Source organism: Myotis brandtii, unplaced genomic scaffold, assembly GCF_000412655.1.
Source record: "Myotis brandtii unplaced genomic scaffold, ASM41265v1 scaffold266, whole genome shotgun sequence".
Classification (NCBI taxonomy): Eukaryota; Metazoa; Chordata; class Mammalia; order Chiroptera; family Vespertilionidae; genus Myotis; species Myotis brandtii.
In genome coordinates, this window is record NW_005360124.1 from 12,361,827 (window position 1) to 12,375,729 (window position 13,903).

Here is a 13,903-nt window from a genome sequence, read left to right on the forward strand (position 1 = left end):
TTAAATATACTATATTTTTAATTTTTAAATTTTTATATTTTAAATACAATATATGTACTATATACTAAATAAATATGTATTCTATATAAGGATACAGTAATAATGATCAGGGTATTATAAAGGAAATGTGAGATTAAATTAATTCCCTGATTTTATATTATGTCAGGTGAACACTAGCTTGTGTTATCAATTTCCCTGAGATGAACTGAAAATCATATACTGAGGAAACAAATGAATCAATGCATTGAGAATCTCAAGTGAACAATAATGACATATAAAGGCAAAATATTATTATGTGTAATAATATTGTATCTATTCACAAAAGTTTTAGTTGGGTATTTTTAAATACTTTGTCAATACTAATTAAGCCTTACAGCAGCGGTTCTCAACCTGTGGGTTGCAACCCCTTTGGCAGTCGAACGACCCTTTCACAGGGGTCGCCTAAGACCATCCTGCATATCAGATATTTACACTACGATTCATAACAGTAGCAACATTACAGTTATGAAGTAGCAACGAAAATAATTTTATGGTTGGGTCACAACATGAGGAACTGTATTTAAAGGGCCAGAAGGTTGAGAACCACTGCTCTACAGCATCTTTGTGAGACAAAAAAATAATCAAGGTATAATAAATATAACCTTTATATAGCCTTTGTTCTCCTTGCTACCTGCATTTATTTATGGGCACCATGCAATTTTCCATGACTTGTCATTTAATGCAATAAAAAATTTATGAGGAAAAAATGAATATAATAAAATGTACAATGTCTCTGGAACAGTAACTTTAAAAGTTTTTGACCACAGCCCCTGCCTACCCTACTCCAACCCACCCTGAGACATTTGCCAATACTTGGAGACATTTTTTATTGTTGCACCTGGGTGGGGAGGGTTGTTAATGGCATCTAATAGTGCTGCTAAACATCCTACAATGCACAGGACAACCCCTGCCCAAAGAAGTAGCTGGCATAAATGTCAAAAGTGCTCAAGTTAAGAAAGCTCTAGCGAATAGTTGTATACCAGGCTCAGATCAGTGGTTTCCAAACCTGAGTGTCTCATGGAGCAGCAAAACTTTCCCTCAAAATTTGTAGAACCAACATAAAATTGCCCACCTTTTGTCTTGACAAGAACATTAAAAATAAAATAATCATCTATCACCCTTAATAAAAAGACCTTTATCACCAAAGATAGATAAAAATTATATGAGTCCTTTAAATGGAATGCATTTTATACAAAAACCTTGTTATATAACTTTACAGCCTATACATCACCTTGGATTAGTAAAAAGGTCATTGTTGACCAGCACTGTTCTAGTCTATAGCCTGGCTTCTGCAGATATTAATTTGCCCTGATGTATATTTGACAGCAGCTGGTCCGCAGTCAGTTCAAGGCCAAAGCACCCTGACTACAGATATTCCATGCTGCTGACTGAATGAAGAACTGTGTCTTTGACCGGGCGTTCAGGTACAGGCTGATATTTTTGCTGAAAGGAGAATGGCTTCCTGCCAGAAGAGCCAGAATATTCCTTGACAAGCAGCCTTGCTTCTGCTGAGGACCTTGTTCTATCAAGTCAGGAGCTCAATGCTTTGGCTACTTCTTTATATGAGAAATCTTTATGAAAGGCATCCTTAATTACAAGAGATGAAACTTACTTTCTCTAGTCTACTGTGGGAGAGAGAGTATGAATATGAGTAGAATTAGGAATGGGGAAAGGGCTGACAGGACAGAATCAGAGCTGCCAACTGTATAAAAAAGAGCTTGGAACCATGACCCTGTTGTCAAAAATGCCACTTAGACTGATGTGAAGAGGGTCAAATTCAATAGAACCTAGAAGGGCAAAGACAGCTTGAGCAGGTCCCATTCTGAACAAATACCCAACTGATCCAGTTGATATACAACTTTCCACCACCCGCTTTACAATCACCTGAACCCTCAAGATCCTGTTCTTCCTATCTCCTACGCAGTGGTCCAACCTCCTGCGTCTCTCCCCGGCCCCAATCCTACACCAGTGGGGGTCCCTCAGCCTGGCTTGTGCCCTCTAGCAATCCAGGCGGAGGGACCCCCATCCGAGTGCATGAATTTTGTGCACTGGGCCTCTGGTATATCTATACCAGTGGTCGGCAAACTGTGGCTCGGCAAACTGCGGCTCGCTAGCCACATGCAGCTCTTTGGCCCCTTGAGTGTTGCTCTTCCACAAAATACCGACTTCTGCGCATGGGCCATGAAGTTTCAATCGCACTGTACATGCCCACCTGCATGTGGTATTTTGTGGAAGAGCCACACTCAAGGGGCCAAAGAGCCACATGTGGCTCATGAGCCGCAGTTTGCCGACCACTAGGGTCTAACATAGTCCCAAGTCATGCCTTGTCAAGAGAACCTTCTAGTTGTGTTTCTGGGGTCCTTTGGGAGCTTGAGTTTCCTACCATAAGAGCTGGATGATGCCACATCAAATTGGATCTATAAGCCCCCTTTGAATAAACACATTCAAATCCTCAAGTGAGTTTCAGGGCTGAACAAATTCAGGTCCAGAGAATACTCAGAGAGGGGCCTGCAGCTTCCCTAAGGCTGCCCCAACAGTCAGTGGAGGGCAGACAGGGTGGGATTAGATCATAGGATACTCCTCAAAGGAGAGGGAACCAAATTACACTCTAGGGTTTCCATGCTCCCATGTCTATGTGGTGGGGGTGATGTGGGGAGGGGTTTCAAAGAAATCAATATCTTTATCACTGCTATGCCTTTCACATTGCTTTATAATTATTCATTAATGAATCTTCCTTCTCATTACATTAAGAGCATCTTAGACACAGGGTTTATTTTATATTCATCTTTGTGATCTCAGTGCCTAACATAGTCTAACACATTGTAAATGATTATTAAATCTTAAATGATTGATTGAATGTTCTTACATTTTGTTACTGTAATCTTAATACAAATGCTGAGAGCAGTGGCTTTCAAATGTGTCCATAAAAATAAAGAGTATCCCAGCTCACTCTGTAAAAGCACACATAAAGAGGGAGTGATTATGCATATAGAGATGCTAGTTCTTTGCAGCAAAAACGTGTCTCAGGAGGAATTATAAATCTACTTGCTGAATGGGAAAACTGTCAACATACATATGCATAACATTGATTGCAAAGGAGGTTTGAAGCTGAGCAATATCTGACATGAGAACAATGAAAATTCGATCTGAATACTAGCTTCTGGTTACTTGACAAGAGACATATTTTCTTTGCAGATTTCAAAGATGTTAAAAATGTTTAGTTAAGACTCCAGATGGCAGAATACATTAATTTTAAATTTTAGAATTATTAATGTAGTTCACAAGTACTCTTTCAGCCACTGTACTTTCTGATGTAAATCTAACCCAAATTAGGTTTTATAATCATCTGCTACCTAAAACTTTAAAAGAAAATTGCCCTCAAGAGTCAGCTATATTTTCTGACACATCAGAAGCACAAAACCAATAAAATCAAAGACTGCAAAAAAAATGTTTGACAATCCTCTTTAAAGATTTCATGGACAAATGATTTACATGCTAAGGTAGTGTTATTTGGTGTATGAATGTACCAACTGACAAATGAACACTTTTAGATTCCCTTGCAGAGTCATAAGTGAAATTTTAAGTCCTTGGGAGGTACTGTGACATTTCCAAGTTATGAAGAGAGACTTTGTTTTTCAATGCGTCTCATGCTGTATGTGATTTGTACATCTATAACCATGAAACCACAGAATTTGAAGCCTAAACTGCACTCAAATTAAAAACCACTTGATGGAGTAATTTTCTTCACTCAACATACATTGAGTGGCATGTAAACATGACCCATTATTATTATGAATTGTCTTCACAAAAAATCTTCAAGAATAGGAGGCCCCATGGAGAATAGCGGGAGGGAACAAAAGGAATATTGCCATTGGAGCCTTTGCTGATCTTAATAGTGTAAACATTAAATAAACGTTGTCAGTCTGATTAACTGCCAAACACATGACTGTGAAAACGATCTTAATAGTATAAACATTAAATAAACGTCAGTCTGATTAACTGCCAAACACATGACTGTGAAAACAGCTGAAGGGACATGTATTAAGTAAGGTGACACAATAATTGATTATCCCACCTGGGACACTTGAAGAGGGAAATGAGGTACTAAGTACACTGGTAGTGATACCAGGACTGTCCTGCTCCAATCAGGATCAGGACATTCTCACCCTATCTTCAGACAACTGGATCTCAATTATCTTCAAATCCTAGAATACTTCTTAGGGTTTCTTTGATCCTCCCCTCCAGAAACAGCTTATACTGACTGACCAAAGATACTCTGGATGGTAAAAAAGTAAGGCTAAAGAGATTCAGGGTTTTTATTTTTATTTTAGTCCTGTTGAATTTATTAGGGTGACAATGATTAACAAAATTATACAGGTTTCATATACACAATCCATAATATATCATCTGTCCAGCATATTTGATCCCCAGTCAGAATGCATACAAGAGGCAACCAATCAATGTTTCTCTCTCACATCAATGTCTCTCTCTCTCTCTCTGTGTCTCTCTCTCTCTCTCTCTCTCTCCCCTGCCTCTCTCCCCCCCCCCTCTTCTTCTCTCTCCCTCCCTTCCTTTCTCTCCCTCTTACATAATAGCAAAAGTGCGTTTGCTTTTTTAAAAAAGAGCAAAGAGCTCTTGCCCTAGCCAGTTTGGCTTGGTGGATAGAACATTGGCCTGCAGACCAAAGGGTCCCGGGTTCGATTCCAGTGAAGGGCACTACCTTGGTTGCAGGTTCCTCCCCAGCAGGGGCCTTGGTCAGGGCTTGTGCAGGAGGCAACCAATCAATGTGTTTCTCTCACATCAATGTTTCTCTCTGTCTTTTCCTCTCTCTTCCACTCTCCCTAAAAATCAATGGGAAAATATAATATCCTTGGGTGAGGATTAACATAAAAAATAAAAATAAAAAAGAGCTCTTCAAACAAATGAACAAACAAGAAAAACAAACAAGAACTCATAGACAGAGACAACAATATGGTTGTTACCAGAGGGGAGGGTGAGGGTAGTAAAAGGTAAAAGGGGCCAAATATATGGTGAAGGAAGATTTGACTACAGGCACACAATGCAATATACAGATGATGTATTATAGAATTGTACACTTGAAACCCATATAATTTTATTAACCAATGTCACCTCAATAAATTTAATTAAAATATTTTAAATAAAAAAAAGAGCTCCTTAGAGAACATTTTTTTAATAATTTTTTTTTTTTTGGCAAAAATTCACGTAATGTTTCTGGCTCCTAGCTTAGCATCTCAGCGTTTTTTTTTCAAGTGTTTAAAAACTTGTGACAAGTCATACATATATTTTAATTTCAAAATACTCTTTCTACCACTTTCTATAAAAGGAGACTAAATTCTTTGCAATAAATAAAATGACATTATATTAATCAGATTGGGGATATAACATCTTAACAAAGAAACATAATTTTTCTACCAATTTATTATTTTTGTTAATACTTCAAAACTCAGACAAAATAAAAACACATGATGTGACTAATAACAACTAAAGTGAATTTGTATTTCAAAATAAAGAAAAAGTTATAAGAGATTGGTGTCTATCAAAAACAGTAACACAAAAATGAGACTACATTAAAATAAAAAGCTTCTGCACTGCAAAAAAAACCATCAACAAAATAACAAGAGAGCCCACTACATGGGAGAACATATTTGCCAATGATACATATGATAAGAAGTTAATCTCCAAAATATATAGGGAATTCATACAACTCAACAAAAGGAAGACAAACAATCCAATTAAAAAATGGGCAAAAGGACCTAAGTTGACACTTCTCCAAAGTGGACATACAGAAGGCCAAGAGACATATGAAAAAATGCTCAAAGTCACTGGTCATCAGAGAGATGCAAATCAAAACGACAATGAGATATCACCTCACACCTGTCAGAATGGCTATCATCAACAAATAAACAAATGACAAGTGTTGGTGAGGTTGTGAAGAAAAGGGAACCCTAGTACACTGCTGGTGGGAATGCAGAATGATGCAGCCACTGTGGAAAACAGTATGGAGTTTCCTCAAAAATTAAAAATAGAAGTCTCATTTGACCTAGTGATCCCACTTCTAGGAATATATCCTAAAAAACCCGAAACACTCATCAGACAGAATATATGCACTCCTATGTTCATAGCAGCACAATTTATAATAGCTAAGATTTGGAAACAGCCTAAGTGCCCATCAGCAGATGAGTGGATAAAAGTAACTGTGGTACATTTACACAATGGAATGTTATGTGGCAATAAAAAAGAAAGAATTCTTCCCATTTGCAACAGCACGGATGGACCTGGAGAGTATTATGCTGAGCCAAATAAGCCAGTCAGAGAAAGATAACTATCACATGACCTCATTCATATGTGGAATCTAATGAACCAAATAATCTGATGATCAAAAATAGACCCAGAGACACAGAAGCATGAACAGACTGTTGAACCTCAGAGGGAAGGCAGGGGAGGGAGTGGGGGGGAAGAGATCAGCCAATGAACTTGTATGCATATATGCCTAACCTGTGGATAGGCAATGGGTGATGAAGGCCTGGGGGAGGGGACTGGAGCGGCTGGAAGAAGTTAATAGGGGAAAAAGGAGGACCTATATAATACTTTCAACAATAAAGAGTAAAAAAAAAAAACACAACAGTAACACAATATTCAAATTTATTCAGAACTTTTTCAAAACACCATAAAGATCTGTTCATCTAATCTCTATACAAGATTCTGTTTTTTGCTCATTAAGTCTAAGGCCAAATTTTTAAAACTGCATTGAGTTGGTACTGGTTTGGCTGGGGGTTGGCAGAACATAGTTTAAAGTCAAAATAACAGCAAATGCAGAAAGTCCCCAATATATTAATGGATTGTATTCTAAACTTTTGCTATAAAATTGGGTCTTTGGAATCCGGAATTCATTCTCCACTGTAGTAACTATTTAGTTATTTAGTAGATCTCTATAGGATAGGATGGGATACAGTAGACATCTATAGGACAGGATGGGATATAGTAGACATCTATAAGTATAGGATGAGATACAGTAGATATCTATAGAATAAGATGGGATATAGTAGACATCTATAGGATTGCTAGCCCAGCCTTTTTTTTCTTCTGGGTTGGTCTACCTCACCCCAATACAGAGCTATCATATTTCCACCTAATTTTGCCCAGTCAGGTGAGCCCAAACAGATACTTGGCCCTGGAATGGATATCTGACCTGGGATTTGTAGATTCTAAACTGAAAATACCTTAACATCAATCTTTCTTTGTAGGTATAAATTCCAGAACTGGAGCAGTCATGTTTCCCATAATTTTCAATGAATAAGATGAAGCAAACACACAAAGAGGAGGAGAGAGGAAAAATGAAGTGAGACCTGGCTGCATTTGCATCCCTTATTCCAGTTGTTCCTAAGATTGAACTGCATCCCTGCCCTTCTCATCTGGTAATCAACCATTCTATGAATACCATGAGCTAATTCATTCTCTTGCTTTTTAAGGCTAGTACAAGCTTAGTATTTGTCACTTGCAACCAGAAGACTGACCAGTGCACACAGAAAATGGTGCCAGTGAGGTGGCTTCCCAAGCCAACTCAGAGAAATTTACCTAATACCAGTTCCACTGCTATTAAAAATCCTGAGCTTAGTCTCGGTGTTCACAGACTGAACCTCTCCTTATCACTGAGCCCCACATTCTTCCTACCTTCTCCCTCACTCCCCACACCCTGAACTAGAAGGGATCATCAGTGAGGTAAGAGAAAAAAAAAAGACTTGGCGAAAAAGTACTTGTGACTGTCTATGAAAGAAAGAAATACAGCAGAATTATGAGGGGTTCTGGTGGCTCCTAGGGCCCTAGTGGGAAATGGTCCCAAGAGTAGGTGGTTGGCTCAGGCAGAGGTACTCATATACAGCAATGATATTTCCTAATCCAAGAGCACCCATGTAGGAAAATACCTGTCCTGTAATACTTTGCCTTGCAAGTAAACCTGTTTTATTTTGGCCATTGATAGTTAAGTTGAGCAAAACCTCACACAAAGGTCAAGGCACAGCAATTCTATAACCACAAGTGTTTAGGAAAAGAATTTGATTGGCACTTCATAAACGAGAGTAGCATTGAAAATGTAGTCAGGACAAAAGGAGGCAGTCTCCTGGGCTTTATCTTGAAAATATAGAAAATAAGGTGCCCACCCTCCACACACACACACACACACACAAAACACGACTGCATTCAAAAGCCTTTGTGGGTATGTGCGTATGTTGAGGAATAAGAACGTAGGACTAGATTAAAAATAACCGTAGCATAGGATCTACCATTATAGAGCACAGAATGAAAGGGCGGTTAAACCAAATGAATGTGAATAGCATCATCCTTTTCATCCAACTTAAACTAGCAATTAAAAAGATATTTTAAAAAGACTCATAATAAACTATGAAGAATGACTCAGACTCTGAAAGAGATGAAGTATTGTGTTTAAATTCTGACCATTTAGGAAATGTTTGCTCCAGGGGAAGATACATAGACAATGATATAAAAAATTTTTGAAGTAATTTTAATTTATTTTTATGAAAATAATACAAGTTCCTTATGGAAAATGTAGAGTGGCAAAGAGAAAAAAAGGATAAATAATCCATAAATCCACCATTCAGCTGTAAATATTTTGTGTTACATGGTGAATATCCTTTCAGTCTCTTTTCAATGCCATATAGACACATCTTTTGACAAAAGAATCCAATATGTACTGCCTTTTTTTGCTCACTTATAGTAAGATTGTTTTTTGAAATATTAATCTTTGTACTTTTCTTTGCTTAACTCTTTAAGATAACATTCGCACTAATAAATCAGAGGCATCTACATTTTGCCTTGGGAACATTTAAGACTGTTGTGCCAAGAGTATGAAGGAAAAAAAAGCGTTGCTGTTAACTTCTAACAAGATGGAATTTTTGAGTGCTGAGGGAGATATTTTTCTTGAAAGTTGGGCATTGTTGAGAAATAAAAGGCTCGAATTTCTTAGGTTTCTATCAACAAAAAGACCCAGAAGCTCCAAAACATGGGACAGATAGAGTGATCTTAAAATTTGTCCCTATATTAACTCAAAATCTCCTTATTACCTGTTAGTCCCTGCTAAGTCCTGCACTAAACGAGGGAAAGCACAGCTTAGCACCCATTTTAAATGCTTTACCATTCTAATCAGAAGTCTAATGCATTATACCTCTTTAAGCTCGCTTATGCAGAGATGCCCAAAAATGTTTTGATGTTATCTTGCTGCATCAGAATTATGGCTGTGAAAATCAACTCTGGTTTTATTATGGATTCACGCTATCCCTATCCCACAATTATCACCATATTTTATTTTTCTTCCTCTTTTTCTGTTTTCTTCCTATTACAGGGTGGGGTTTGGCTCTTTATTTTAGGCAGGGGAGAAAAGTAATTGAAATAACAAATGCATAAAATTAACCTGAACTCTTAAAACTCTGTCACCATGGAGACCAGAACATGAACTATCTCCAAGGGAACTCAAATAATTTTTTTTTTTTTGCTTTAAATGATCATCACTTATTACTGAATGTTGATTTGGACAAGGAAGGGAAGAGTAAAAATAAATAAATAAATAAATAAATAGTCTCACACCAGAGAATTTATTAAAGACAAGTATAGTTGTTCTGGTTCTTCGTATTGCATTATTCCTGTGAGTGGGAAGATATCCCAAGACAAAATTTTTCCTCAATTCAGAATTTCTGAAGAAATCATCTGATGATATAGCTCCATAAATACTACAGAAATGACTAGAGAAGAGTAATCTCTAGAAAAGGCTTCTCTCACTCAGAAGCATCAAGGTGAGATGCAGGTGATATGGCTCTCTATCACTCCAGCTGCAAGGAAGAGATGGCTCCTAGACAATGTCTCATCCCAGTAATACCTCTAACAACCATTCCGGGTATATCACTTTATCACATCCATTATACACAACCATTTTAAATATGTGTAGTGAAGTCAAGCAGACTTGTATTACATGCCACATAAACAGAAAACGGGAATCACCCAAAAGTTTAAACTAGGTAAGTCAAAATTTTTTCCAAACACCAATTCTATTTTGCAAACCCATGGATATAGTCATTTAATCAAATACTCAGTTGAAAGGCCACTCAAATGGTGTCTTATAAGTAGCAAGTGCTAACCTTTAATAAAAGCATAAAAATCAATAAAAGCTTTAATATGTACTAAAATAAGTCAGTAGAAACCAAACAAATATGACCAGAATGCAAAAGAACAAAATGGTCAATGACATCATTTGTTTGGAAGTTTATACAATTTGAACTTTATGCAGTTTTTTGTTTTGTTTTGTTTTGTTTTTAGGACAGATCTTGGTAACTGGTTGGATATGGAAGAAAAGAAGAGCACCCGCAGTACATCCAGCTCAGAAATATAGGGTTTGTTTCCTGTGAGCCATTTTCATAAACCAATCAAAATATTACCTGGTATTATGTGTGTTTCTATTTAAAGACACCTTATTCAATATACATTGTTGATTCATTAACATCAAACTTACAGCCAACAGCACTATTACTCATGCCTGAATGAAGCTTATGTAACACATAATTTTCTCCACATCACACACTTTTTGAACTTAGGAACACTAGATAGCACTTGAGCACTATACTTCAGGACCGTTTTAACAAGAAATCACCTTCAAAAATCACAAAGATGCAAAAAAAAAAAAAGTGGCACTAAATAGACTGCAAAAAGAATACCTGCTCCCATGAGTGCTAAAAGAAGAAGGCAGAATGTCACTTTGTCTGACCTCATCTGGGAATGTGTGTAGACAGTAACTCAAAATGTTTGCCTCTCTGCACATGTCCATAAATGACCATGAAAGCACCTCGACCATTGACTTAAGGTTACAAATAAATTTTAGCAAGTAGACAAATTTGCAAATACAAAACCTACAAATGAGTATCAACTGTATTTGCCAACTATAGAGAACTACTTCTATTTCCCTATGCTGCTGCTTGCTAATCCACTGCATTTACCTGTTTTCTTTTATTTACCTATGAAGCTCTTATTCTTCTTTCTAAACCCTGCTCAGGAAACCACCCCCTTGCCCGCCCCCCCACACAAACACATACACTAACTTTCCCTTCCTGTTCCCTTTGCCTCTTATACTCATCTCTATTTTGCACAAATAAGATTGACATTTTCTTTTACTGGCCTATGAACTTCCTTTAGGTCAATGAAATATCCTATGTATGTATATACCAGTTACTGTGCTTACTATGTGGCAGGCTATATGTTAAAAAGGAGCTTCACATACAACACTGTGTTTAATCTTACTAGAATCCTATCATGCCCATTTCACAGTCGCAGAAACAGAGGCCCAGAGTATCACTTGCCATATCACAAGCTGCAAAGTTGGTGTTCAACCTAGAGCCCACACTTTTAACCATTATGTTATCCTAAATAAATAGTATTACTAGATACCACATATTATTGACTGCTTACTATGTGCCAGGCATGGTGCTAAATGCTTTATACAAATTATCTCATTGAATCTCCTTATTCATCTCTGCATCTCCAATATGTAGCTATTAATTGGACTGAATTTATTTCTTCCTGCTCCCAAACCGTCTTTCTAAAATCAACAGCATGAGAAATCTCTCTACATTTCCAGAAGTGGCCAGGATGACTTTCAGTGTTATACCACCCTTCTCCGCACCAAATTCCTCACATCCTTCTCATTTCTGTTCTTCTGTAGTTTTGCTATTGATGTCTACAATGTTCACAAGGCAACTCCTCAGAGCAATGGAGAAAAGTGCAAAGCACTATCCACTTGAAAAGACCTTTCTCTGTAACAATAATTTCTAGTAGTGATTTATATCATAACTTAAATCCTTATGGAGTAACAGAATCATGGAAGAGCTAAGTGCTTTTGCTTGAGGGCCATGAGGTAAGCCCTGTATGAAGCTAAAAGAGGATTTTGTTTCCCAATGTAGCTTTGGATTTCAAATCTATATAAACTTTCACACTGAATTCAAAGCAGGCAGATTTTGGAGATGAGAAAAAAAAATAAGGCTTTGGAAAAGTAAGGAATAGGTGTGAAAAATTTGCAAGACAGAAGCTACAGGGCTCACATACATTGCATGAATGAATGGGATCAAGGAAGGCTTAGCTTTAGGGCTAAGTCAAAAATCATCTTTAAATGGCAAAAGTATAAAGAAGATGACTTCACTTACTCTTTTTGCTCTCCCCCAGAGAATTCCAAATACAGAATCCTAATTGCCCTAAAAGTCCCCATTTTTCTCCCAGTTATATGTTATGGTTTTGCTATTGGTTACTGCAATAGTTAATAAAACCAGATAATCTCTAAGTGAATTCAAAGCCCAAGGGCTAAGGCAAAGGAAGTAAAGCGAATGCCTTCTGGGACCAGGCAGGAACTTTTATGAGTGCAATTAACAAAGAGAACTCTTATCTTCCGTAGTGGTACATTCATTGTTGCCAGGAAGAATAAAATCCTTTCAGCTTTCCAAGGAAAGACATAATCCTGCATTTTTATGTATAACGTCCTGGTTTTAAATGTGGGCAATTATTTAAAAATGAAAACACAGGGCATGCCAAACAAACTGTTGGCCTTTAGTGGGAAATACCAGTTTGCAGTCTCTGGTCTGAAGAGTCCTAGGAGCCTAATAGGAGCCTATCACCTAGGCTAGGCCCTAGGTGATATTTAGGGATGTCTTTCAAGTTATTCAGTGTGCCTTACTGCCAAATGACAGTCCTAGAAGCCATGTTCTGAACAAACATCTCTCTCCTGTCCCCTGGCCTCCTCCTAATGCCCTGCTTTTGTGAGCAAGTACTAGTCTCAGAGACCAGAGTTCCACGCCTCTGCAAACACCCTCCGGTCCATCCTGCACCTGGGTGATCTATGACCCCTGGTGGCAGGACACGGGCTGCAGCAGGTCTTGGTGTGTGCTGGGGAGCCACTCGTCCAGAGCGCTCCTCTCCTATCTTCTCCTCGGTTCCCAATTTGCATTCCTACCCTCCCCATTTCTCCTTTGAAGATGTTTCCCTTGCTTTTCTCTTCTCTCCTCTCCCATTTCTGTCTCATCCTTTTCTTTCCCACCTCTTCATTCTTTCCCCTTCTTTCTCTGTTGTTCCCTTCCTCTGTTCTCATCCTCTTCTGTTTATTCTATCCTCTCCACCCTTGTCCTCGCTCTATTACTCTCCTTCCTTTCCCCATCTCTTCCGCGATTCTCCCTCTCCCAGACCCAGAGAAAGGGGAACTTGGGAGAGCTCGCTCACCAGGAATACACCAACACCGGATTCGAGTATTTTTTGTGACGGGAGCGGAGGGTCAGGGAGCCCTTGCGCTCCAGCACGTCGGGGGGTCCAATCTCAAACTGGTATCCCCTAGTGCTGCACAAGTCGTGGCGGGAGCTGCCAAAGTTCTCCATGACCGCCCTCGCAGCGCAGACCTCAGATTTCCCTCTGCACTGGTTCGGCCCGGAGCCCACACCAAGATTCGGCGTCTCTCAACTCCTAAGCAACCTGGGGCGGGGTCAATGGAGGGAGGGCGCCCTCAAACGTAATAACCCAGGTTTCCTAGACAGTGTTGCTGCCCGAGTTAAAGGAAACTACATTTCCCAGAATGGAACGAGGGGGCGTCCGGGCTTCATAGAAAAAGAAGGCTCTGCATCTTGGGACTTGTAGTTTCGCCCGCCCAGCAGCCTAATCTCCGAGTGGCTGGGCAGAGTTTTAGGGGGACCCTAGGTCAGTCAAGGGCTGATGGGACCTGACCCCGGAGAGGGGTCTGTTCCGCTATCCTTGCATAAATTCTTTTTACCATCCATCATCTGTTGCCACCATACTTTCTGCTTACAAGTTT

The 13,903-nt window shown here is 38.7% G+C and overlaps 1 protein-coding gene across 2 annotated transcripts in view; it reads right to left on the reverse strand.

The window, feature by feature from the left end:
* Positions 1-13,587, reverse strand: part of LOC102241552 (chromosome unknown open reading frame, human C9orf135) — a 122,074-nt gene extending 108,487 nt beyond the window's left edge. The window contains exon 1 of one of the 2 annotated variants that reach the window (XM_014541298.1): positions 13,321-13,583. In XM_014541298.1, the coding sequence (XP_014396784.1) occupies positions 13,321-13,472 (152 nt within the window). In that variant the 5' untranslated portion in view covers positions 13,473-13,583. Of the gene's footprint in view, positions 1-13,320 lie in introns of both variants that reach the window. The other variant, XM_005868354.2, reaches the window with a different exon arrangement.
* Between the last annotated feature and the right edge of the window lie 316 nt (positions 13,588-13,903).